Source organism: Peromyscus maniculatus, chromosome 4 (genome assembly GCF_049852395.1).
Source record: "Peromyscus maniculatus bairdii isolate BWxNUB_F1_BW_parent chromosome 4, HU_Pman_BW_mat_3.1, whole genome shotgun sequence".
In the NCBI taxonomy this organism is placed as follows: domain Eukaryota; kingdom Metazoa; phylum Chordata; class Mammalia; order Rodentia; family Cricetidae; genus Peromyscus; species Peromyscus maniculatus.
Window position 1 is genome coordinate 62,080,040 of NC_134855.1, and position 27,874 is coordinate 62,107,913.

Below are 27,874 nucleotides of genomic sequence, written 5' to 3' on the forward strand. Positions count from 1 at the left end.
GCTGGTTAGATCAGGATTTATTTTATTCCATGTTGGTTTAAAATGGCTAATCAGAATAAAAAAATTAAAGGGTCTCTGTATAGAGGCTGGGGTCTTCCCTGTTTTAAGGTTGGAACCCAGCTACCCCCCTACCCAGCACCATATTGAGGTGGGCTAAGGGGTACACCCCAGGGACAATCGGAGGGCCTAGGCCTGCCACTCCTTCTCTCTATCCCATTTTTGGCATATGATGAAAAATATTGCTTTTTGGATTCTTCTCTTCTGGCCTTGGATTTTAAGATCATTTTAACTAAGTTACAGGGACGCATGAAGGGGCTCACTAAGCCCACACAATCCCTGTCTCCCGAGAATGGGGGGAGGGAGGCTGCCTGATGTTTTCGTAAACTAGGCCAAGCTCTTTTCCTGATCTCCCACCACCGTCATGGAACTGTGACCCTGTCCTGGGGAAACTAGATGTCAATGAGCCTAGAAAACTCTGCAAGTTCCTTTATCTGACCAAGAAGCCCAGACTTACCCAGGTTTCTTTCCTAATCACTTAGCACCAGCAGAGGGTGCTATTTCCTTAGTCGATAACAGGGACAAAAGAGGGAACCATGGGGAAAAGGAAGACTTTAATGTCTCTTTTCCTGCTGGTCTAAGGAAAGGGAAGAATAAAATCCCCCTCCTTATATATATATATATATCTATATATCCCTCCCTTGTTTTCCCATCCCAGGATAGATATATAATTTCTTTGATATTTATAATATATATATATGTACACACACACCTGGTAACGGAGAAGAGGAAAAAAATAGAATCCGTAACAATAATAAAAAAAATTATTTCTGGTTTAAAAATGATCTGGTTCCCTCCAGGGCGAGCAATTGCACAAATGTCCACTGAGTCTGGTCCAGGGATCAAAGAAGGGAAGGTCTTAAAAGATCAAAGGGGGGGGGTTGCCACCCCTGTCTCAGGGCCCCAACTCTCCTCAACCCCATGGCATTTTGTAAAACAAGCCTCATCCTCTTGGAATCGGTGATTTTAAAATGTCCATGCAAAGTAGGGGAGCCCCTTGAGGGAAGGAAGGTGGCCACCTGAGGCCCTTTGGTGTAGGTGCAGAAGTGTGGGGGAGGGGAGGCGCCAAGATTCACACAGAAATCTCGTAAGTGGTACCACCCACCCCTGACACCTTCTTGACTCCTCCCCTTGTGGGGCTACTGAGAGGTGGCTGGCCTGGGCCAGGGGAAGCTGAGCCTATACTCTTGGGCTGCCCATTGGATTTGCTGTAGGTGGTCTTGAGCTGTACTTCATCTCTGGGGGAAAAAAAGAAACAGACATCAGGAAAAGACGCACAATGCACAAAACACAAGCATACACAAAAGGGGTCTAAATGGGGGGTGAGCTTCCCCACATTTTCTTACCTAAACAATCCAATCCCTTTAACTTTATTGACATACTTAAAATGATTCTCTTTCTCCCCAGTTTATTCCTAATTTCAGTTTTCATATACTTATTCTTTGACAAATAAAACTTTCAGGAAGACAGTGTTAATTTCTAAAGAGGAGTTGTCCATAAAAGCAATCAAATATGAAAAGCGTTCTCAGGATCCCCAGGGTCTACCTATACTAGAATCACGTGCAGCCAAAGACCTGATGCCTTCTGCTAATTATGTTGAATGAAAGAGGAAAAGACCAATACTTACTTGGGTGTCAGTAATGGCTGCAATGCCACTTCCTCTGTCTCAGAGACACCAGATGGGGCTTTTTGGCTGCTATAAGACATTGATCGACCCACGTAGGGGGCAGTTGAGCCTGGTTCAGGGGACCCTAGTCCCCGGCCCCTTAGCCCATCTGGTTTGCCAAAACGAGGAACAGCTGGGCGTCCCAGTGGAGTCTTGCTCAAAGGTGATCTCTTTGAATCATCTGAAGAGGAACTGGTACGAGGGGCATGGCCTGAGCCTGGTGTTGACTGAATGCCTGAGTCTCCCAAGCCTGGTTCTTCCTCACGGCCTGCAAGTGGAGGTGACTGTCGTAGCAACTTCTCTCGTTCCTGGAGGGAGGCCACAATGTGGCGAGACAGATTGTCATAACGAACTGGCGAGGGCTCTCGGTGTGGTGGGCCGGTTGGCACCAAACGTGGGTGCCTCTCAGCTTCCCGTTGCTGGGCCAGCCGGGCTGACAGGAAGGGAGAAGTGTAGCCTAAAGGTGGGTCTGGCTCAGGCCCTGCCTGTACTGACTCAAAATCAGGGCTGTCTGAAGGAGTGAGTAGGCTGTCATAAGATAGACTTCCATTGCGTGTCTGATTGGCCAGGCTCTTATAGGAGGTGGAGGTGGTACCCTCTGAACGAATGGACTGCAACTGGCCCAACTCAAAGCCCGTGCCCTGGGCTGACTTGAGGCTAGAGGATCGTGAACCACTGGACAGTGGATCAAAATGAAAGCTTTTTCCAAAAGTGGGAGACCGGAAGCTCTCTGGCTCCAAGCTGGGCTCTGAGCGGTAGCTGGGATGGCGGCTACTATCTGCAATTGAGGTTGGTTCCTTCAAGCTGTCTCCACGACTCAACTGTGGGAAAAGAGGAAAACAGTTTTAGCACTCTGACAGCCGCCAGACCCCAGAGCCCAAAGACACTGAAGAACAGAATTACATGCCAATAGTACACTTCAGACTTGGACATCATATGGTTGGCCTTTAACACGAAATGTGACTTGGAACAAATACTTAACTTTAAGATCTGGAAATGAGGCCTACAGAGACTAAGTAATTTGGCAGAAGTGGTTTCTAAAATCAGATTTGACACTAATTAATGTTTTTATCTAGTATTCTTCATTGCTCCTTTTTTGATGAAACACACATCAAGGAAATTCAATTCCATTAATGCCAATAATTGGTAAAATGCCCTTGGTTTTATGTTCCCGCTCATAGGTTATGACCCCACTTCTTAGATTAGATAGTACCTTGGCGCTGGAGGAATGAGGCATGGCGGCTGACGTACTGCTGCTGCTATAACCTGGTCGATACTTGTACATGGTAGGTGTAGGGGGGCTGTCCTTGCCCAAGAGACTGCTATCTACAGGGAGAAACCCAGAAAACACTTACTTTACAAGTTAATTCTTTTAACAGTCATGAGGTTTCTGAAAGTACACAGAACATGGTAGAATCAAGTATACCCAATAAAAGCAAAGTCTAGGGAACAAGATTTTGCTGAAATTTAAGTCTAAATCTCAGCTGGGTCTGGTCTTCACATACAGACCTACAGTCAGCTACTCAGAAACAAACAGGAAGACAAGTGGTGAGCAGACATATGCATGCAGGCCAAACACCCACACACATACAATACAAATTAAAAACAATGATAAAGCCAAGTATGATAGAGCACAACTTTAATCCCAGCCCTCAGGAGACAGAGGCAAGCAGACTTCGGTGAGTTCAACAACAGTTTGGTCTATATAGTCCTTGTTTCTTTCATTTTTTTGTTTTGTTTTTTGAGACAGTATTTCTCTATGTAGCCCTGGCTGCCCTGAAACTCACTCTGTAGACCACGCTGGCCTTGAACTCAGAGATCTACCTACTTCTGCCTCCCAAGTGCTGGGATTAAAGTCATGCACCACCACCCTGGGGGGGGGGGGGGAGAATAACAGTCCTAGCTGTCCTGGAACTCGATTTGTACACTGGGCTGGCCTCAAACTCACAGAATCAGGGCAGGTATTTTTTAAAGACCAAGGATCTGTACAGGTTTCAGAATTTGTAATGGGCAAATACACCAAACATACTAAGAAATTCTGATTCAAGCAGACTCACAGCAAGTAAAAGCACTTGCCACAAAAATCTGATGACCTGAGTTCAATCCCCAGAATCCAGAGTGGAAGGAAAGAACCAATTCTTGGAGGTTATCTTTTGGTCTACCTAACACCCTCCTGCCACACACATCATGCACATATATAATATAAAATTGTAAAAAGTAATTCTCTGGAAAGTCCAAATCACTGTCTATTGCTAACTGGCAGCCCTCCTTTTAGCTATCCAAAGAAAACTCCATTCGCTGGGTGTTGTAAGCCATAATTCAAGTATTACCTCCCAGCCTTTGCTTATCTTCTCTACAGCTTACATGGTACCTTGTCCCTGTCTTCTATCTCTAGAATCTCAACGTATCAAGGCAGCACTTACCCTCATTAGTAGCCAGGCTGAGGTGCGTTCGCAGCCCTGTGTATCGGCTCAGGTCTGGCTTAGGAGGAGGTGGAGGTTCTGCATCTGCAGACTGACTCTCTGTTATCTCTAGGCTTCCTTTGGACTAATAAATGGAGGGAAATCAGATTGAGAAACTGCATTAAGGTAACATTAAATTGGCATAAGAAAAGTACTGGAGAACCAGTTATGTTTCTAAACTGAGAAAAGAGTCAGTTTGGGGATAACAAAGAAAAGTTGAGCATCTATCATCGAAAGATACTATGTCTTATGAAGACATGAAAGAAATGGAATCAGTGTCTACTGTCACTGAACTTGAAATCTAATGGAGAAAAGATCTATATTTAAGTGACTTTAACACAAAGATAAACACTCAATGCAGATTTCTATCTCTATCATGGATGAAATTCCCTGAGTTTAGCTACCTTTACTTCCCTGTTCCTCACCTTAGTCCTCCTCAGTTCTCCCTGGATGCCATTATCCATGATCTTCACAGTTATCTGCCCATCTGACACTTCTGGTCGAAGAAAAGGCGGTCTGATTACAATTGTCTTCTCTTTCTTTGGTCTCCCCAAATACCTGTGTAGCAAGAATGAGAAGGTTTTCACTTACTATTTCATTCAAAATTTCTACTTGCATACCAAATATGAAGGAAGCACTCTGCATATGCAATAAACAGTCATGGACTGGGGTTTACAGCCCAGGGATAAGGAACAAGACCCTCAGTTTAATCTTCAGCATCAAAAAACAGTCCTAAAAGTCCTACAAGTGTATAATTTAGTGCTAAACTGATGTTAATCAGTGAACATCTTCAGCAGGAGTAGGCCTTTATAAGCAGGTATCTAGCACTCTGGAGTTAAATTTTATGCATCCTCAATTCTCAAAGGCAATTAGTCATAGCTACACAGTATCAATTGAATTCAAGAGTTCACCAGCCAAAAGATCAGCATGTCTCTTCCTTGTAGTACTCACCATTCTAAGAGCAAACCCTTCCCTACAAGGCCATTTTCCATCAGACTTCCCTTATTCAAAACAAGCCCAAAGGAGACAAAGGTTTGACTAAGCATGAACACCCAAGGATGTGGGTGTACCTGGGTGCTGGAGAGCTGCAGAGGACACGGCTAACATTGTTACAGCAGCCATTGGTGAAGGGATTCACACCTCCCCGGAATTTACCTGTAACCTAGGAGATAAAAAGAACCAGATAAGTCAGACTATGCCAAAAGGCAAAGTATTGTGTAGCCATTCTTTCAAGTACAAAAGTGATACTTATAATGATTAAGAATGGGGATTCAGCTGGGTGGTGGTGGCCCATGTCTTTAATCAGGGAGGAAGGGCCAGGCGGCTCTCTGTGAGTTTTTTAAAGCCTGTGCCAACTAGTTTCTATAAATTCAGACTAAATATTTGTTAAAAGAATGAGAACATGGCAATTTCTTAAGGTTATTTTTCCTTCTTTTTTGAAGACAGGGTCCAAGTAGCTCAATCCTACTACCTCAGTCTCCTAAATAAGATTACAAATGTGCAGCACCATTCCCAGCTTTAATTCCACTTATTGAGGACCTAGGCCTACTTCAAGCACTTTGCCCACTACTGTAAATCCCGACATCATCACCTAAGTGCTCGCTGAGGTTCTGTCTGTGGAAGTGCTACACGAGCTAAGGGTTTGAAACATGCCGTCAGTCTCCTGCCAGTTCTAGTACCTGCTCATTGGTTGTGCGTCCCCTAGCCACCAGCACCACATGAAATCCTGTGAGGCCAGCTACAGGGATGAAAAACAAGCCAGCCACACACATCACTGCCATTCTGATTCCAAGTAGTCAAGGAAAATAGAGCAATGTTATCTTGTTTTTCCCAGTTCTGTTGTGACCACTTCCCCTTTAAATGTATTGACTCAAGGACACAACTTGCCCTCCCAACCCCATCCCACAAGCCAAAGGTCTCCAAGGATACGTGACAGCAGTGCGGACCCCTGAGAGTTCCTCTATGTGATAGAGGACATAAAGGAGGCCAAAACCAAACACACCCATAATGTGGGCTGTCAGGGAAAGGAGGAAAAGGAAGAAATATCTGTAGTTCCTGCGACCAATACAGTTGTTCACCCAGGGGCAGTGATGATCAAATTCCTAGGAACAAAAAAGAGACAGAAGAAAAGGTATCCTTAAAAACACAGACTAGGGTTTCACCAGGTGAAGGCATTTGCCACCAAGTCTAACAACCTGGGTTCAATCCCTGGGAATTACATGTACGTACGTGTGTGTACACACACACACACACACACACACACACACACACAAAACCATTAAAAAAAAAAAAAAGACAAGCAAACATTATTAGATCCCTTCTGTTGAAAAGAGGGACAAAATAACAACTCTAATCTACTTTTGGTATTCATATTCACCATTTACTTACAAAAATTTAAAGTTTTAAAAAATTAAATTTAAAAATATTCGAAGAAGTTTCTCTTGCTCTGTTAACTGAAAGAGAGCCCTTCTAGAGGTTGGCCAAAACCCAAGTTCTCAAATTGATCGGCATGGTGCTACAGGTCTACAACTCCAGTACTGGGGACATAGGAGGAAAGCCACAAGTTTGAGGCCAGTCTGGTCTAAATCGTATGTTCTAGGTCAGTCAGGGCTACATAACAAGTCCTTGGTTAAGGAAAAAAAAAAATCTATGTGACCAAAGAGACAAATGTTGGCAAAACATTTGAGATTCATAGGAATAAAAATAAGACAACACAGAAGAATAGCTAGAAAAGTTGACCTATAACACAAAAACATGCTTTTTGTAAAAAAGGTAACACTACATATCCATGGGATGGAAGGCTCAAACTATGAATCTTGGGGTCAGGAAAGTTGTTATTAGAGTTAAAGCACTCCAAATACAATTTGATTCAGCTGGACCATGGAGATGGGCAGCTTGCCAGGACTATATTTCAGGAATCTATTCTAGGGACTGCAGAGATGGCTCAGCGATTAAGAGTGTGTGCTACTCTTGCAGAGAACCTGAGATCAGTTCAGAGCACTCACATTAGTCAGCTTACAGCTGCTGACTGTAACTGTGGCTCTAGGAGGATCCTGGCCGCCCGCCTCCTCTGTCACTGTCACTTCACGTGCAAACACAAACATACACATAATTTAAAAAAATAAATCTTTGAAGAAAAAATAATTTACACTAGAGGGTACAAAGATAGCCCAGTTAAGAGTACTTGCTGCTGCTCTGGTAGGACCTGGATTTGGGTCACCACACCCACATGTGGCTTACAACCAACCATCAGTAACTCTAGTTTTTGTGAGATAACTGATTACATTGTATAAAGATATGTCACTGTGATTGGATTTTTTTTTTTAAACACCAGTACCAATTTTGTTTTTTAAGGATTTATTTATTTATTATGTATATAGTGTTCCATCTGCATGTATGCCTGCAGGCCAGAAGAGGGTACTAGATCTCATTACAGATGGTTGTGAGCCACCATGTGGTTGCTGGGAATTGAACTCAGAACCTTTGGAAGAGCAGCCACTGCTCTTAACCGCTGAGCCATCTCTCCAGCCCGTGATTGGCTTTAAAAAAGCTAAATGGCCAATACCTAGACAGGAGGTATACATGGGACTTCTGGGGACAGAAAGAGAGAGCTTTAGGAAGAAGAGAGAGAGTTGGAGAGTTGCCAGCTGGATGCAGAAGAAGCAGGACATGCAGGAGGAGAGGTAAAAGCCACGAGCCACATGGTAGCACATAGACTAATAGAAATGGGTTAAGTTAAAAGAACTAGTTAGAAACAAGCCTAAGCTAAAGCCGAGCTTTCATAACCAAGTCTCTGTGTTGCGTTCTGTAAGTTGGCGGCCCAAAGAAAAATCCTTCTACACTAGTTCCATGGGATCTAATGCCACCTCCTGGTCTCCTCAGGCACCAGGTACACACATACGTAAAAGCAAACCTTTTTAAAATCTACTTTTAAAAAGAAGAGAGGTGGAGTAATCTTCCAGAGGACCCAGGCTCAACTCCCCACATGGAGGCTCACAGCTGTCTACAACTCCATTTCCATGGATCTGACATCCTCTTGTGGCCCCCAATATGCAAGTAGTGCACAGAACATGCAGACAGACAAAACCAACCATACACATGCAATAATAAAAATTCTAATTAAAAAAGATCTACTCTACAGTAAGGAAGAGACAACTTAGTCTACACACAGTCTTGGCCATGCAGTGCTCTTACCTCCACACAGTTGTCACAGACACTGCAGTGGGAACATCTAGGAGGTCGGTAGAAGCGGCAGGTGGCACACCATTTCATGCGCACCTGGATGCCCTTGATCTCCACTGTTTTGTAAAGAGGAGCTCGGAAATCATCTTCTTTGTCTTCATCCTCTTCAGCTTAAAAAGAGGGAAAAGCAATTTAAAAACAATTATGCCTAAACTATTAAGTACTAGGAACATAAGAATGTTTAAAACATAACTCCTTAAAATTTAGTGTGTGTGTGTGCGCGTGCGCGTGTGTGTGCGTGCGCGCCAGAAGAGGGTGTTAGATCCACTGGTGCTGGAGTTATAGACAGTCGTGAGCTGTGGGTGCTGGAATCAAACTCAGGGTCTCTGCCAGAACAATAAATACTCTTAACCACTAAGCAATCTCTCTAGCCCCAAAACCTAACTTTGTGAGTACCTCGATATAATGTTATAGTTTATAAATCCACAGCTCATATACTGCATAGTTAAAAACAAAGGGTTTTCTTTAATATCATGAACAGCAAGAATATACATTCTTCTTAATTAAAAATTTTGCCAGGCAGTGGTGGCTCATTCCTTTAATCCCAGCACTTGGGAGGTAGAGGCAAGCGGATCTCTGAGTTCAAGACCAGGCTAGCCTGGTCTACATAGTGAGCTCCAGGACAGTCAGAGCTACACAGAGAAACCCTGTCTAAAAAACAAAAAAAGAGGCTGCTGTCCAAGCGCTGGGGAGGCAGGAAAAAAATAGAAACAATTTTTTCTTAATTTTATCATTATTCTGTGTGTCTTTAAGTGTGGGCACATGTGTGTGGAGGTCGGAGGACAACTTTCAAGAGTCAGTTCTCTCTCTACACTGTGGGTTCAGAGACTGAACTCTATATTTTTATTTTATGTAGGTGAGTGTTTGTATGTGTTAAGTACCACATGCATGCAGTGACTAAAGAGGCCAGAAGATGGCATCAGATCCCCTGGAAGTAGAGTTACAGCCTTATGAACCACCATATAAAGTCATGGGAATAAAACCTATGTCCTCTTTAAGAATAGCCTGTGCTCTTACCCACTTAACCATCTCTCCAGCCCAAATAAATAAATCTAAAAAAAACCAAAAAACTGGGCTGAACAGATGGCTCACCAGTTAAGAGCACTGATTGCTCTTCCAGAGGACCCAGGTTCAAATCCCAGCACCCACATGGCAGCTCACAACTGTCTGCAGCTCCAAGATCTGACACTCTCACACAGACATACCTGCAGGCAAAACACCAATGCACAGAAAGATTAAAAAAAAAACAAAAAAACCCTGAACTAGTAAAATAAATAAAAAAGAACAATCTGTTAATGAATTCCATATGTGCAATATAGAATGTTAATGAATTCCATATGTGCAATATAGAATGTGCAACTGATACAAACACATACAAAATAAATAACATACATATACACATACAAATTTTAAGTAAATAAAATGCAAAAAAAAAATTTAAGTTCTTTTTTTGAGACAGGGTTTCTCTGTATAGCATTTCTCTGTGTAGCTCTGGCTGTCTTGGAACTCACATTGTAGACCAGGCTGGCCTCAAAATCAGAGATCCACTTGCCTCTGCTTCCATGAGTGCTAGGATTAAAGGCAGGTGCCACTATGCCCCGTATATAAATTTTTAACTAAAATTTACATTTAAATAAAACTATTTTTTAAAAAAAAAAAAAAAACATGGCTTCTGCCTTTGAGAAATGCACTATTGAATGGGTAAGGAGACTGGGAACTATTAATACGGTGAGATCAATTCTACATGCACTATGGGAACACAAAAGAAGAAAGTTTATTCTGCACTGGGAAGCAGGGTTCAAAAGAAAAGTGCTCACAAAGTGACATACATGTGCTAAATTTCCTCGGCTTACATATTATGAATCTATCTTAAAAGATAAATATCCAAATACATAGTTACCTTTTCCCCCACAAATCTCCTGCTCCAAATGGTCTGCTCTATTAATTCCATTTCCCCCTACTACTGTTACTCAAGCCCTATTTTGCCTTCGTCCCAAATTTTCAACTATCAGAAACTATCCCATTTTGAAACTTCAAGAATATTTTTCCCCTCATATATAGTGAGCAATTTTTACTTTTATGATTAACCTAGAAAAAAAATTTATGTGTGGATAGTGGTGGCACAACGCCTTTAATTCCAGCACTCCAGAGGCAGAGGCAGGCAGATAACTCTGTGAATTCAGAGGCCAGCCTGGTCTACAGAGTGAGTTCCAGGACAGCCAAGGCTACACAGAGAAACCCTCTCTAGGGGGCTGGGGGTTGCAGGTGGGGGAAACCAAACAAACAAAAAAACTAGCCACTTCTTTTGGGGCTGGGGAGATGGCTCAGCAGTTAAGAGCACTGACTGTTCTTCCAGAGGTTCTGAGTTCAATTCCCAGCAACCACATGGTGGCTCACAACCACCTGTAATGAGATCGGGTGTCCTCTTCTGGCCTGCAGGGACACATGCAGACAGAACACTGTACACATAATAGATAAATATTTTTTAAAAAGAAAAAAATGTGGGAAGGAAAATTGACTACAGGCATTGTTAAAAATGAAGTTTTGGGGGCTGGAAAGATAGCTCAGCAGTTAAGAGCACTGACTGCTCTTCCAGAGGACCCGACAGGGTTCAATTCCCAGTACCCAAATGGCAGCTAACAACTGTCTATTACTCCAAGATCTGACACCCTCACATAGACATACATGTAGGCAAAACACCAATGCACATAAAATAAATAAATTTTAAAAAAATAATAATGAAGCTTTTGAGCCAGGTGTGGTGGTTCATGCCTTTAATCCCAGCACTTGGGAGACAAAGGCAGGTCTCTGTTGAGGTCAAGACCAGCCTGGTCTACCGGGTGAGTTCAAGGACAGGTGAGGCTACCCAGAGAAACCCTTTCTCGGGGGTGGGGGTGGGGTGTTCTGCCAGGCACGTGGATCCCTATGACTTCAAGGCCAGCCTGGTCTACAGAGCTAGCTCCAGGACAGCCAAGGCTAAATAGCCTTGTAAAAATTTACATAAACAGTCACAGAAAAAAAAAAAAAATGAAGTTTTCAGCCAGGCATGGTGACGAATACCTTTAATCCCAGAGGCATGTAGATCTCTTGTGCACCATGCACAAGGTATTGGGTTCAATTCCCAGAATGAAAGAAAAAAGACGTCTTATTACTTTGGTAGATACATGCTATATATAAATAAGCCAAAATATGCATATATAAAATTATGGTTTGTTTGGAGTTTGTTTTTGACATATGATCTCACTTCATAGCCCTGGCTAACCTGAAACTACAGAAATCTTCCTGCCTCTACCTCCTAAGAGCTAAGATTAAAAGTGTGCAACCAAGCCAGTTGGCAGTGGCACAAGCCTTTAATCCCAGCACTTGGGAAGCAGAGCTAGGAGGGTCTCTGTGAGTTCCAGGCCAGTCTGGCCTACAGAGCGAGATCCAGGACAGGCACCAAAACTACACAGAGAAACCCTGTCTCGAAGAAAAAAAAAAGTGTGCAACCATGCCTAGCTCATATGTAAAATCTTCAAGGATGTAGCTCTGTTACAGAGTTATTGTCTAACATGTGCAAGTCCCTGTGCTGGGGCATGTCTTTCTGTACACTATGAATATATGTTGTTCCCACTGTTTAATAAATAAGCTGCTTTGGCCTATGGCAAGGCAGCTTAGAGGAAGGCAGGAAATCCAAGGAGAGAAAAAGGAAAGAAAAAGGTAGAGTCTGGAGAGAGACGCCAGCCTGCCGCCCCAAGGAATAACATGCCAGCAGACCAGTAAGCCACGGAACAAGTGGCAAACCATAGATTAACAGAAATGGGTTAATTTAAGATATAAGAGCTAGCTAGCAAGAGGCCTGCCATAGGCCATACAGTTTTTACTTGGGTCCCAGCGGCTTCGGGACCTCAGGTGGGAGAGATTTGTCCCAACCACAGACTAGGTGGGACATAGGAAATCTTTCAACTACAGTCCTGGGTTTGATCCTCAGCAATGTTAAAAAAAAAAAGAAAGAAAGAAAGAAAAAAAAACTTTTAAAATAAAGGGAATATGCCAAAATGGAAGAGTTCTCTCTGAGCTGGGTGGTGGTGGCACAAGCCTTTAATTCCAGCACTTGGAAGGCAGAGGCAGGCTGATCTCTAAGGCCAACCTCCTCTACAGAGGGCGTTCCAGGACAGCCAGGGATATGCAAAGAAATGCTGGGGAAGGGGAGGAGTTATCACATATAGTCATCACAGCTTTCCGTATAGTAGGCCACTGAATATCTGATGAATGAACATTAATGACTCACTAAAACATCCTTCTTTGGTTTGGGAGACTCAAAGTGCCTTCTCTCACAGAAATTTTAAATGAGCAGAAACACTGAGGCAGGCTTTCAGAGCATAGCAATGCTTGTCTCACTTGCTATCCCAAGCCCACTTAGCACTCGGGAGGCAGAGCCAGGCAAGGCCAGCCTGGGCTACAGAGTGAGTTCCAGGAAAGGCACAAAGCTACACAAAGAAACCCTGTCTAGAAAAACCAAAAGAAAGAAAAATGATGTATACTTTGTGAGATGTCATTAGTAACAATTTTTGTCAGCTCATGGTCTTTCTACCTCTTACTCATCACAGTTCTCATTCTAGTCTACTTTCCAAAGAACCTACTCCTTCCATGAGACTTCAACACGCACTGGAAAGCCTACTTCCAGCTTTTCCCATTCTTCAATTTAGGTTTCACACTCTTCTCCAGCTCTATTTCCTCATGGTAATCTTCTGTCTTGTAAAACATTTGCTTCTCTCTTAAAATATTATACCATCTTCAGCCTTCTTTGCTTAGTTCTTAAAAGAGGAAATTGAATACTTGCAGACTCTACTTTCTCATTTTCCATTCACTGCCTTCCAACAACTGTAATTCAGCTGTATCTTTTCCTTATACATACATAAATACACTACTTAACTATTGTTAAGATCAATTTTTCAGCTGGGTATAATGGCTCACACCCATAATTCCAGCACTCAGGAGGCTAATGCAGAATTCAAGGGCAACCTAGGCTACAGTATGAGACCCTGTTTAAAAATAAAAGTAATTTTTTAAAGAATCAATTCTTAGTAACCAAATAGGAGATTCTGAGTCACTATACTACAGTAAGTCAGTTACCTGATGGAACTCTCCTTAGCTTTCACTTTACTTTCTCTTCCTCCTTGTTCAGTCCCTCTTCAATGACTCCTCTCTCTCCTATACTCGTAATAAAAATGGCAGAACTGACCAGGTCTTAATTTATGTCTTTCTTAAACTCACTGAACTTTCTCTAGGTAATCTTACTCCTGCTGCTTCCAACAGCATAGCTGCACACTCCTAAAACAAAGTATTTAACTCCCACTAGTCAATTGCCCACTGGGTAACTGCACCAAGGAATATCTCAAATCACTATCTATGTCTGAGAATATAGCTCAGAGGTAAAGTGCTTGTCTAGGGCCTGGGCTCAATCCCTAGCATGGAAAAAACAAAAGCAAATATACAGCCTATTTAACATTCAGTTTATAAAACTCAGCATCCAATTTATCTACCAAGTTCTGACCCTTGCAACTACCACAAGAAAACCTCGCCCGTCTAAGTACAACGCAGGCCTGGCCTTGCTTGCTTCTGAATTGAGACAGGATCAAGCATGTCCAGGGTGGTGTAGCAGATCTTTTTTCACTCTTTGCTCTGCCCCATTAAGCTGTCATAAATGATTCTGTTGAATCTACTTCTGAAAAAGCTGTAAATCTTGTCTCAAATTTTCATCTGGTTTATATTATTTATATTATATATATCTTGGCCAAAGCCAAAAGCTATCTGTATATTCTCAAAAGAATTATTTGTTGTAAATTAAAGACCCTTTGGTATCAAAGGAAGAAGCATATTTACCAGAGGCTCCATGTAGCAAATGAAGTCCTTTACAATTTGGCTCTGGGTTTCTTTTCTGGTCTTACCATACACTCTATCCTCCAACCTTGATGACTTCACCATTCCATGGGCACAAGCTTCTGTGAACACCTCCTTTGCCTGAAACTGCCCTCCTCTCTTCAGTGTTCTAGTTGGTCAAGTCTTCTCACTGATTCTTAGCAGAACTTCACTAATTTCTCTAGGCAAATATAACCGCACGTGTATGCTCTCAAGAGAACCGTACCCATACTTCCACTGTAGTTTGTACCACACTGTTAGAACTGTCTAATTCATAGTAAATATTACTGTACCTAACACCACTCAACCTACAAGCTCTAAATAAATTTCTAAATAACAAAAATCAAAGATTTGATCCAAAGAAGCGGACCAAAGTCCCACCCTTAATCAAGATGCTATTTACAATTGATACCTGCTGAGAAAGAAAAAAATCAGTTTCTCCAATGGAGTGACATGGGGTATCAAGTCCAGAAGTAGTACTAGGCCAATACAAAACACTCTGTTTTTTTGTGTGATTAGGTTTAATTTTGATTTTCCTTTTTTTGTTTTGTTTGTTTGTTTCTGAGAGGGAAAGAAAACGAAGGTGGGTGGGTAGGGAGATGGGGAAGATCTCAGAATTGGGAGAGGGGAAAGAATATGATCAAACTATAAAAAACCTTAAGTAAAATTTGAATAAAAAAGGTTTGACCCAAGCCAGGTGATGGTGGTATATGTCTTTAACCCCAGCACTTAGGAGGCAGAGGCAGGGCAGCCTGGTCTACAGAGGGAGTTTCAGGACAGTAGGGCTGTTACACGGAGAAACCCTGTCTCCAAAAAAAAAAAAAGTTTGACCCAAAGTGACCCAAATAACTAGATACTGTGTAATCCATATTCCTGTAACAGTATCCCAGAATCCTAAGACCCTCTAAGCCCAAGATCAACTGTTATCTGCTCAAATAATTATTCTTAATGATGACAAGGAGCTTACATGAGAGTATAGAAAGATCTTACTTACCTCGGGGGAAAATTCCTGGGTCCATAAAGGTGGCCATGCTGAAGTTGGCCAGCACAAAGAGAAACATGATGGCATTGTAGATGGGCACTGCAGGTGACACATACAGGCTTAGTCCTGGACACCTGCAGACAACACAGAAAATGAAGGGCTGCCTCTAACACCGACACCAGCAGAAATCTATACAGCACAGGCTTTACAATAAATACTTATCTCCCTAGAAACCATACACAAAAAAACTAGGGATTGACTGTATAATGAATATCAGCTACACTCCTGTCTTTGTTTTGGAGCAACCTAAGGTTTCTGGATCCATGTCCCACTGACCTGCAAAATAGCCCAAAGCATGTGGATACTACCTGCCTCTCTAGCTCCCCTTCCAATCTCAACTACCTAAGGTTTCTTCACTGCCAGCTATCTAGAGCCTAATTCCAATGGTTAAGAATTGAAAATAATAATAATAATAATAATAATAATAATAATAATAATAATAATGCTGGGTGTGGTGGCACATGCCTTTAGTTCCAGCACTCAGGAGGCTGAGGCAGGTGGATCTCTGAGTTCCTGGTCTACAAAGTGAGTTCCAGGACAGCCAGGCCTGTTATACAGAGAAATACTGTCTTGAAAAACCAAAATAATAATAATAATAATAATACAGACAAGAATGTATATCAGAACACAGAAATTAAGTCAGGCACAGCAGTGCACACCTGAACATTAACACTTGAAATGAAGAAAATACAATTGCTAGTTCAAGGTCAGTGTGGGCTCTATAGACAAAAAACAATGTTCATTTTGGCAGCATATATACTGAAATTAGAATAAAATTAGATTATTGTGGCTTCTATGCAAGAATGACATACAAATTTGTGAAGCATTCCATAAAAAATAAAGGACAAAGAACAAGATTTCTCCTGACATCTAAAAATGGAGCAAAGAACAAGAGAGAAAAAATTAGAGAATTTCAGATCAAAGAAATCCTAAATCCTTCAGAGGGGGGGGAAACTGGCCATACATATCCAGTATTCATAGCATTCAAATCAAGAGACAAGCTTTAGATACTTTTTTAGAAAAAAAGAAGAGTGCTCATTTAAGCCTGAGTTCAGGTTCTTTCAGAATCTGACTATTAATAGAGGGGCTGCCCTTCTCTGCTGATTTCCCAGGAGTTCAAACTTCTGGTGTGAACCTTACTTTATCAGTATTATCTCCCGTTTTGGCTCAGAGAGAACTTCCTACTCACTACAAGACAGTGGCTAAATACCTAATCTGCTTTGTGCCCAAGAACAACTTAATCTCCAGAATCAGGACAGCATCTGCCCTTGTCCCTTTTACCCCGACAGTCAGAAGACAGGAAGGGTTTGATGAAGGAAAAGACAGGCCTAGGATATTAAGACAACATTCAAGTCTGGAATACTAATTCACAACAGTCAAGAAAGGTGCTCAGTTTCCATTCAAACTAAAAACACAACTCTAAGTAGTGACCCAAGACAGTTTAGAAGCAGTGGGCCTTGTAATAAGACATAAACCAATGAGATGCAAATTTTTTTATCACCACTATCTAGTTCTTCAAATTCAGCAATCCATTTAAATTTTTTAAGTAAATACTATTTATGCCAGGCTTTGTAGCTGGTAAACAGCAATAAACTCACTGCATCTCTTTATTGGGCTATACACGATTGGGATCCAAAATAGAGACAGATTTCAAAGTCAAAACATCCCTTCAGCCACAGTTCCACACTATTATCAGCAAAGTTCCCTATGAAGCCTCTTCCTCTGTGAATTCTTTGGTTCAGAAAAAATGTTCTCATATCTTGGCATGAGCTGGAGCAGAATTTAAGAAGGAAGAGTCCCTGCAGGGCTCTACTGGGAAGCCTACTTCCTAGGTTTCTTAGGAGGGAAAAAGAGAAACTGAAAACCAGTCATCCAGGTCAGAGCCTCTCCCTGGTGCTTAGCTGTCCCTTCAATTTCCGCCTGAGGAAGAAGAGAAAGGGTGACTCACTTCACTCCTACAGCCTAGGAAGATAATTAGAAGGAAGAAATAAGTTAAACCTTTACAACACTGAGGTGCTTATCCTTAGAACTGGCCACCATAGCCCTCATATCTCACAGTCCAACCTAGGTCTTTCTTTTCTACCCACCCCCACCAGTTTAGTTTTTTTGAGAGAGGGCCTTTGTGTGGCCTATTCTAGTCTGGAACTTACTATATACCTTCATGCTAACTTTGAAACTCCTAATATGCCTGCTTGCTTCAGCTTCCTGAGTGACAGTATTACAGGCTGTGCCACCACACCTAGCTCAACTCTTGATCTTTTAGATCCTACCTTTTCTTCAGTTTCATTTCCAAACTAAACAAATCACCTAATTCCTTGTGTATCCTGACAAACTTCACCTCTCAACCTCTATCAGCACATCTCAGTTAAGTGTGTAATCATGGAACAGAATCTATCTGTTGCCAAATAAAGACTGTTCCCACAGTGGCAGAATGTCTAAGTGGTTCAAATACTTCAACTTCATGAACAGTATCTTCTAGATTCAGACTTACTGCTTCTAGCCTTAGGATTCTAGCTGAAGAGACAAGCCACCTCAAAACCTGTGAGCAAAGCCTTTTTTAGACACTACATTCTACTTGTCTTGAGAAAATACTTTCCACTGCTTTAGCACTTTGCCAGATTCAAAGATGACCACCACAATTGGCCTCTTTGAATCGGTTGCCTTTGATGGAGAGAGATGCAGCCAGGGCTAAGGAGAGAAGTCAGGACTTGTCCTTAACTCTCTAAGTAATAATCACAGAGCACAAGAAGTTAGGGAGTGGCTGCAGCCCAGAAGGCTGACTCACTGATGGGATCCCAGACATAAACCACCCCAGGTAGAACAGGTTCTTCTGCCCACCCATTCATTATGCCTATTTTCAATGCCAAGTAAAAAGGGAAGTGGGGGTTTCAATACACTCTCCTGAAATCCTGTTCCCTAGCATTTCTAACACTTTCTACTACTTAAAAGAAAAAAAGAAAGAAAGAAAAAGTTAAATTCCTAGAAAGAAAAAAGTCAATCAAGAAGTTTTAGACTCTAATCCTGTTTCAACTCACAGGAAACTCTTAAGCTTGCTACTTCAATTGTATAATACACACATGAAATGAAGGAGAAATGTCTGAAAAGATGCTAAATTTTTTTTGGGGGGAAGGGGGGGTGTCCTGTTCTTTGTCTTTGTTTGAGACAGGTTCTCACTATGTGGACCAGGTTGTTCTCACTGAGAGATCCACCTGCCTCTGCCTCCCAAACGCTGAAATTAAAGACACATGCCATGCTGTTACTAGAGTTCTTTATAAACTAGTATGTATAACACTGAGGATTCACTAAATAGAAGACACAAGAAACCACTATCACTGTCATCAACTGTCACTCCAGCTCCACTTTATGCTCAATCCCACCCCCCTCCCCATCTGAGGCAGTAGATTCAAGGACACTTACAGCAGGGGCACTAAGCTGCTGAAGAACAGGCCCATGCATTCCACCCAAGCCTAGCACACTGCCTGAGCATTTGTCTAGTGTTTCTGGATGAGAAGGCTGGAGTGAATGCCCCATTTCCTGCCTAGAATTTCATCAAGGAATGCTTTCTTCAAGATTCCATGGGAAAACAATTTGTCTTCTGACAGGTTCATAAGTTTCTCTTAAAACACTTGTTTTTTCTGTACTTCTATCCCCTGTGATTTCCTGCAGCTGAGCCATGTATGCTGTAGGACCTGGGCACTTACTTATTCCTGGATGAGCCATGTGGGAAGGGAAAGAACAACCACTGCTCAATTAACCTCCCAGATCACGAGGCTGTTCCCACTCAAATCAGGTGCTAACACCTCCACAGGTATGAAAGGGGAGGAAAAAAGCCACAGGAGTTGCCTAATTCTGTACACAGAGAAGCTGGAAGGGACCTGAGGCAGAAACTAAAAGTAAGCAAGCTGTACTATGGATAGGACACTGGAACAACTATCTGGATTTCTAACCTGCTTTTTACTCTACCAAAACCAGAAATTCCCCTACCTCTTCTCCCCAACTTAAGAAACAGAAAATTGAGACTCTGTACTAGAGGACACTTTAGAGAAGATCAATTTAGTGATTCTCAATGGTACTGCCAGGAGCTCTGAGGTCTCAGGCACCCCAGAAAGGTTAAAGAGGGAAACACCAAGTAGCTGGACTTACTTAAATTAGTCTCATTTGAATCACAACATTCCTACTTTTTGTTTTATGTACTGATATTCCATGTAAGATGCCATCCAGAAAAGTTCACACAGATGAAATAAACTGCTCTAATTCAACTTCTTTGTAGACAGAAAGGAAAAACTGAGATCCAGAAACATTAACAAAGTACCAAACTCAAGTCTCCTGACTTCCAGAGCCAGGCATGGTGACATCCACCTTTAATCCCAATACTCAGGAGGCAAAGGCAGGCAGATCTCTATGAATCTGAGGTCAGCTTAGTCCACACAATGAGTTCCAGACCAACCAGGGCTACATAGTGAGAATTTGTCTTACAAAAACAAAACAAAAAGTAGTCGGCTGTGGTGGCGCACACCTTTAGTCCCAGCACTCAGAAGGCAGAGGCAGGCAGATCTCTGTGAGTTGGAGACCAGCCTGGTCTACATAATGAGTTCCAGGACAGCCAGGGCTACACAGAGAAACCTGTCTCAAGAAAACAACAAAAAAGTATTAAACTCCGACAGATGGGACCCAGATGCATTATCTTAGATGCAAATTCTAGTACCTACCCAGGAAAGTGTGTGTTTACTTAAGCAGATACTCTCCTGTCCAAACAGCTGAAGATAGAAATGAACTAAGGCAGGATGCTCACCACTCCTGTCTGGCTTTATTATTGAAGAAATGAAGTCGATGAGGAGGATCACCTCTAGGTAGACCCTCAGCTACTCTTTGCAGACTTCTCTGGGGCACAAAATCATCATCATTTCTTTGATGACCAGACCTAACTGGTAATTTCTGCTCATAGCTTTCCCTACTTAACAAAGAAGCATGGAGGGTAAATTGTTCCTAATTAGTTGAAGCCTACATGCCTCCACTAATTATGTCTGCCAGCTGAAAGGAACTCTTCCTCCTGCTCCCAGTCCTCCAGGTCCCAAAGTAATTATCACCTGGGACCTAGACTGATGTAAGCGCCACTTGTAACCTAGTGAAAAGAACAAGAGGGTGACGGAGCAGTTACAGATTTATGGCCCCACAGAAGTGGGTTCAAACACAGCCTTCTTTACTTCTCCATTTGAAACCATGAACTCTTTTCCACATGGCACATAGTTTTAAACAGTGTTTTCCAAGGAACTGAATCTCAAGGGGGGGGGGGGGGTGTACAAAAGTACCATTCTTAAGAACAGTGGTGCTCCAGCTCAGAAGTATGCTTATAGAGGAGACACTTCAGTCAGATGGAAAAGAGGTAAGACTTTCACAGGTAGCAAGAGCTAGGTATGGGGATGCAGAGGCAGCCTAATAATTAAGGCAACTGTTGTTCTTCCGTAAGACCCAAGGTGGATTCCTATCATGCACATACATGGCACTCATACAACCTTCTGTAACTCCAGTCCCAAGGTCTCCAACACCCTTTCTGGCCTCTGAGGGGACCAAAAACAAACAAACAAACAAACAAAAAACAAACAAACAAAAAAAACCCAGCTAGGTGATAAAGTAAAATCAACAAAGTGCTTATGACTTCACAGGGTGGACAAGTGAGACTTTGGTAAGAAACAGAAGCCCATAAATTTATCCTGTATAAATTAATGATAGGAAAATCTCATCTATGATTTAAGGCTCTCTTAAATTTGTATTAGAAGCATAAATTCCAAATAGAGTCAATAACATCCTCTATTTTTACCCCCAAGCTAAGGATGTAGTTTAGTGTTAAAAATATAAGACGCTAGCTGGGCAGTGGTGGCGCACGCCTTTAATAGCAACACTCGGGAAGCAGAGGCAGGTGGATCTCTGTGAGTTCGAGGCCAGCCTGGTCCACAGATCGAGATCCAGAAAAGGCGCAAAGCTACACAGAGAAACCCTGTCTTGGAAAACCTAAAAAAAAAAAAAGCCCCTAGAGTCAATCCCCAGCACCACATAAAAACCCAACTTTTTGCTACAGCTGACACAACACAGAATAAAGAGGAACCCAACTCAACTGGCACCAAAGAATGAAAAAGTAGGTTAAATAGCTTCAACGATCAGTAAGACAATGCCTGTCAGGACAATTCTTTGTGGGCAAACTGGTATAACAAGCCAAGCACTTCAATGGTTCCAGATTAACAAATTAAAAATAAGGATTCTGCATGTCTGACCTCAACGACAGTTTGAAAGAGAAAAAACACTTACTCCCCTGAATACTTTAGCTACCACAAGAGCTTGACTCCCAAAGGGAAACTGACATTCCTACTAGGTAGGTCTAAAGGTATTAACTTGATCCAGTTACATATCTCTCCCGACCCAACACAACTTCTACTAAAGCACAAAGATAGGCTAAATTTTTGATTCTGCTTACACCAAAACAGCAAAACACATTCTGACACTGAAGAAGTATTCCTCCTTTTGCTACTCAACATATCAAAGGCAGAATATGAGTTACACAGGAGGAAAGAGATTGAAAATGAAGATCTTGGCTCCATGATCACTCCAAAAGGTACAACTAAAATGCTAAATCAATGACTCAACAATAAAGCTCAGAAGGCTAGTATAGACTCATTATAAATTGGTAACAGAAAACATACTTGCTAGGTGGCCACAGCTACACACTGGGGACAAGAGAGGGGAAAATCAGTTTCCTCCAGTAAAGCAAGTATATGAACAGTCTTAAGATCCTAACTAGGAAGGCTGAGACCCTAGGTTCTAAGTAAGGTATCTTTAAATGCCAACACTCTTTGCCATCAGAATTAATGAACACAAGAACGGCCACTCCTTTCAGTGGGAACTAATGTAAATAACTCTTCTAGTATTTTCTTCTTAAATGAAGGCCACTCTTTCCTAGGAGCCTCTCTGTCTCCAGGCCTTAGCTCTTAAAAGTACAGAGAAAACCATCTGGGTAACACTACAAACCAAAACTGTCTCATTAGTATATCTTAAATCAATTCTCAGTGTTCAGAAGGCTAAGGCAGAAGGATCGTGGATTTAGGGCCAGCCTGGGCTACACAGCAAGGTCCTGTCTCAAAAATTCTCAAATCTCAAAAAAAATTCTGACACAGCGAGGTAAAAATATGTCTACAGGCTAGGTGGTGGTGGCATACACCTTTAATCCCAGGCAGATCTCTGTGAGTTCCTTGCCAGCCTCAAAAAAAAGTCTACAATCCCAGAGGGAAGAGTACCACAAGTTTGAGGCCAACCTGATCTACTTAGGGTATTCTAGGCCAGCAAGGGCAACATAGTGATACCATGTCTCAAGAAAAAAAAAAAAAAAAAGACAACAAAAACCTCTGAGGTACTCAGGTTCCATAATCTCTGGCCTAGCATATGGCTTAGACATCCCAGGTGTGATTGACTGCTATTTGAAAAGACTTAAGTCAGCACAGCCTGGTGATCCAAGCATTTGAGAGGCAAAGGCAGGAGGTTCTGTGTGTGTTCATGGCCAACCTGGTCTACATAGCAAGTTCTAGGACAGCTAAGGCTCTATGGAGAGACCCTGACTCAAAAGAAGAGGAAGGAAAAAAAAATTTTAAGTCTAATCTAGTTCTCTTTCATTTAAACTTCAAGCCTCTCTGAAGGTGTTTTCCTACTTCCTTCCTAGTTTATATCACCTGTGATGGAACTAGATAGGAAATCATGAAGACATCTATGATTCCAAAAGATAGGAAGCAGAGGGAAGTAGAAAACACCAACAACATAAAGGACAGGCATCTACTGGCCTTCCAAATGACTATGAACCTGAAGAAAAAGTAGTCTTCACTTTCCATGGCATGACCCTCCCACCCCCAAATGCCACTGCTGGGAGAAAACTCACGTAAAGGCAAAGAAGAGTGTTGTAGCTCCCACTAGAAATATGGCGGCTGCTGAGACCGGTACATACTTGCTGGGTTTGAACCTCTTTCCAGACTCTGCGGGCATGTTGGAGCTCTGATGGAAGATGTGCCCTGCCGCATAGCCCAGGCCCACACAGCGGCAGAACAGACAAGAAAATGGGATGAGGGAAACAGAGAGGAAAGAAACTGGGGAAAACAGAAAATGTAAAATTATCACCCTTCCCCCTCCCAAACAAAAATGAAGGTCAAAAGATCTCAAATAAAGGAAAGCACATGGGAGGGGGAAAGGTGATTTCAAGTGATTAATAACCACTTCCCCAGAGTAAAGCAGAAAAGGAGATTAAGAAGCACAACTTGTACAATTCAAAACTTGAAGACAAACAGTATGCTGTATGCATGCAAATAGTTGCAGGTGGAAAACATGGAGAGCCAAGCAGATCAAGGTATAGCTCATGGGTGGAGGCAGGTCTTCAAAGGGAAGGTAGGAAGGAAAGAATATGGGGGACAGGAGGCTTTAACTCTTCTGAGGAGATACAAGAGCCCCTCCACAACACACTTCCACAAAATACGAGCAGCACCTAAGAGGCGTGCACTGGGTTTCTATTTTAATCCAAGAAGGAACTTGGGGTCCCTTCCAGCTTAAAGAGAAGCCAATTTTTTAACTGCAGTCCTTGTCCTTTCTCGGCAGTCTTCTAGATACCACCTCTCACACCTTGACTTCACCAGGGCTGGTCGTCTGGCAATGGTGACTGAATTTTATTTATTTCTCTCTTGATGGCCAAAGTTGGACAACAGCTGTTACAGGGTTGAGTGTAAATCCTTTTCTTTGAAAGGGGAGAAAAACAGCAGTATCGTCCGTTTTCAATCTCTTCTTGTTATTCCCAAGCCCTTTAAGGGCTCTGTTTCCCAGAGAGTTCATGAAAAACTAAAAGGAAATTCAAAATCCTTGAAGCCATGTTCTTTCCAATAAGCAGAATAAGATGCAGTCGATTTCACCTGATGACAGTTTAAAAATTACTGTAGATAAAGTTCCAAAGGTGTCCCTGTTTCCAGGTTAGTCAATGTCTGATCTTTTGTCTTCAATCTTGGGTTTCCTGGAGGCAGAGTTCAACTGGGATATGGTGCTCTACCTGGAGAAAACCAAATATCTTTATCAAAGAAATTCTTTTATGGTATTTCTTAAGAACCTCAAGGCTAAAGCCCCACAAGCAGCTATTAAAAAGTGCCTTTTGAAAGAAAGACTATTTTCCACCTCACATCTATGTATGTAGGAATGAACTCTAAATGGAAAGGAAAAATACATTCCGAGTCCTTTACCTTTTCAAGGGCTACTGACAGGAAGGGGAAGAACCCAGTTTTATCTGACCTAGGGTCATCCAAGGACTAGCTCTTAAAAGCCCATCTCTCCTGACAAAAGTGCAGGAACAACACATACCAAGAATATAAAACCTAGAAACAAGCAAGGGCACAAAGTGAAGGGCACTACTAAAACAGACATTTCTCTTTGTACAAAGAGAATATGTATTCCCACAATGAAGAAAGGAAGCTTAAAAATAGGACAGCAGTTATCACTTCCTTTTTGTGTGTCTCTTTCTATGCCTATGCCTTTTATCGACACATGAAATAAGCACAAGTTCAATGTTTGGCCTGTTGTAATCATCTATTAAGGGTCCTGGGTAAGAAACGATCTTGCACCAATAGGTGAAATATTCTCTATGAGAAACTGGGTCCAACACCAGGGTTGGTCGTTTTCTTCCAAATTCAATAGTTTTTCATTCCTAACACAGGCTATTACCCCTATTAGGAGGTAAATTAAGCTACTCCTAATCCAATATGATTACAGTAGCAATTATTTCTGTTGATCACAGTAACAAAACAACACAAGCACCTTAATTTTATAGGATGCTTTTCATCTGGTGATCTCAAAGCACTTTACTCACATTATCTGGTGACAGAGTCCCTTATCCTATTTTGTAAAATTGAAGGCTAGAGAATGCCTGAAGCCATTCCACTGAATCACTTGGGTAGCCAGGTTCAGAACCCAAGAGTTTAATTGCTGACATAAACCCCTTTCTACCACACTACATGCCTAATGATAACTTGAAATCTACAGACCCAGATTTTTGCTTTAAAGTTAGAATTTCAAGTGAAAGCAGTTCTATTTCCCAAGTAGTATACTATTTGATACCAATAGCAGCTATTAAAAAACATCAAAAGATCTAGATACTGAAATACAAATGTATTCTAGAATTTATAACTTCTTCTCTTACCTAAGATATAGAAGGCAATGCAGCCTGCTACAGTCACCACTCGGGAATAGTAAGTAGTGAACACCTTTAATCTCAGTACTCAGAAGGCAGAAGCAGGTGGATTGCTCTGAGTTCCAAACCACCCTGGTATGTACAGCTTCCGGGCCAGTCAGGGATACATAGTGAGACTTAGTCTCAAAAAACAAACAAAACAATAGGTGTGTGGGGGGGGGGGGGCGCAGGCAAGCAACATTAGAATGAAGACTAGAAAGATTGTAGTAAGTTTTTATGGTCCTAAAAACCAGATCCTATTTAGTCCTGATTTTACAGTTATTTCTGTTTGCTGAATTTAGGCATAAGTATATCTTTATTAAGTGGAACAAGCAAATTTCTTGATCTGTAAACAGTACTATTAAAGCAAATATTTCCCTCAAAACTCCAAAGATTAAAGAAGGAAAATTACATTACTTAAATTTTATGTCAAGTTAGTTTAATAGATTATCAGTTTGAATCCTATACTATTGCAGACCTCATTTACTACAGAATAAAAGCCACATAGACTAATACTGCCATGGTACAGCAGTCATGGAAGGACATGCATTTTTGGAACCACATACTGAGATATAAATTAAAGCATCATCTGAAATGTTAGGATATTATTAGATGGGATAAGATAAAATAATTGATTGGGTATAAATAACAACACACCAAGTCCCAGCAAAGGGATGTGGTGAAGAGAAGACATGAAACCGGAAGGGTGAGTGTGGTTCATCAGTCACACTCCAGTGGATCCACATCATGATCAGCAAAGTGTACAAGAATGTGCATGACACATGCTGACGGGGGAGGGGGGATCTGGAGTGAAAATATGTATGTATAAAACAAATAATGCAGAGCTGGGTGTGGTGGCCCACACCTTTAATCTCAGCACTCAGGAGGCAGAGGCAGGCAACACCTCTGTGAGTTAGAGGCCAGCTTGATCTACAAAGTGAGTTCCAGGACAGCCTGTAGAGAGGTCCTGTCTCAAAACAACAAATCTCATAAAACAAACAATTTAGGATAAGCAGTTTGCAAGTAGTTCCTTAGGAACAGTACCACTGACAGCCCATGTATTATTTGTTATAACTAAGCATTCTAAGCATAGTACAGTAAACCTGAATATATTGTAATGCAGATGCCATATAGAATAATGCACACAAGCTATGAGGTAAAGACCCAAGCTGAAGTTTTTAAAAGAGTATTATCATCACAGATTGAGGTAGGTACCCAAGTACCTGTCAACAGAATTCTTACAAACATTAGGTGAATTTACATGCGATAATGAGCACAGGAGAAATGTCTGATACAGAGCAGACACACACTGGGATAAAAGGATGGAGATGCAAACCTAAGATTATCCTGGACAAGATGGCATTAACCAGGAAGTAAACCCAAGACGACAAAAATGGTCTGCAATGTAACATAGATCTGATTCTACGACTACTTCTAGTAACTTTAGTCACTTTCTAGCTTCTCATTTTAGTGGTTTCATTCGGCCAAGTGGTTGAGGAACTTTAGACCTCCCTATGAACAGATTCCCACAGATAAAATCCTGTCAAACACATTCAAGCTCCACTAGTAAAAAGTACAAAGTACTTAAGGCAAGGAGCACCTGGCCGGTGGGGGTAGGGAGCAGCAGCAGATGGATGGGAGAAAGAACAGGTAACCACAGGACGAAGCTCTAGCCAAGATAAGTATGAGCGGAGTGTGGGGCAAGGGGCCTGAGCCACCGAGCGGTTAAAGGGGAACAGGACTCGGTCCCCACCCGGCAGCTGGACTACGGAGGGTCAACGCAGGGGGCAGAGCTGACAACCCCTGGGCCAGAAAGCACGGAATCCACCGAGCAGGGCCCGCCGGCGCTGAGAGAATCGCGGGCCGGGGACGGAAGGGGCGGCGGCCCGGCAACCGGGCAGCCCGGCACCCACCGGTTCCGAGCCCCGGTGGCCGTGGCTCTCCGGACTCTGCGGCCGTCCGTTTCCGGGCCCGTGGAGCCCGAGGAGGGGTAGGGCCTTAACCTCCTCCCCTCCGCGGTCCCCCTTCCCTAGAGGTCACTCTCCCCTCCCACCTCACTGGCCCGGGCACTTCCGGTTCCGCAGGGGCCAGCGTCCCCGGTACTCACCCCCGGCGCGGTGCCCGTCGCCGCCGCCGCCGCCGCCGCCGTCGTGGTCGCCGCCGTCGTTGTCGCCGCCGCCTCCCAGCAGTGCCGTCTGGCCTCTGAGAGGCAGCGCGCGGCCCCCGCACGCTCCACGCCCGCCCCGCCGCCGCGCGCTCCCGACGGC

At 42.5% G+C, this 27,874-nt stretch overlaps 1 protein-coding gene across 3 annotated transcripts; it reads right to left on the reverse strand.

The window, feature by feature from the left end:
• Positions 1-27,853, reverse strand: Zdhhc5 (zDHHC palmitoyltransferase 5). Of its 3 annotated transcripts, none has more exons than XM_006989631.3 (12): positions 27,715-27,853; positions 23,289-24,437; positions 15,323-15,444; positions 8,380-8,537; positions 6,115-6,287; positions 5,865-5,967; positions 5,256-5,347; positions 4,611-4,743; positions 4,147-4,270; positions 2,937-3,049; positions 1,685-2,544; positions 1-1,295 (listed from the first exon to the last, which is right to left on the reverse strand). In XM_006989631.3, the coding sequence occupies exons 2-12, from the start codon at positions 23,390-23,392 to the stop codon at positions 1,130-1,132; spliced, it is 2,148 nt and encodes a 715-aa protein (XP_006989693.1). In that variant the 5' UTR covers positions 23,393-24,437; positions 27,715-27,853; the 3' UTR covers positions 1-1,129. The 3 variants fall into 3 exon arrangements, with proteins under 3 accessions (XP_006989693.1, XP_076425931.1, XP_006989694.1); XM_076569816.1 differs by lacking the exon at positions 27,715-27,853 and adding an exon at positions 27,521-27,671; XM_006989632.4 differs by lacking the exon at positions 27,715-27,853 and adding an exon at positions 25,578-27,638.
• Between the last annotated feature and the right edge of the window lie 21 nt (positions 27,854-27,874).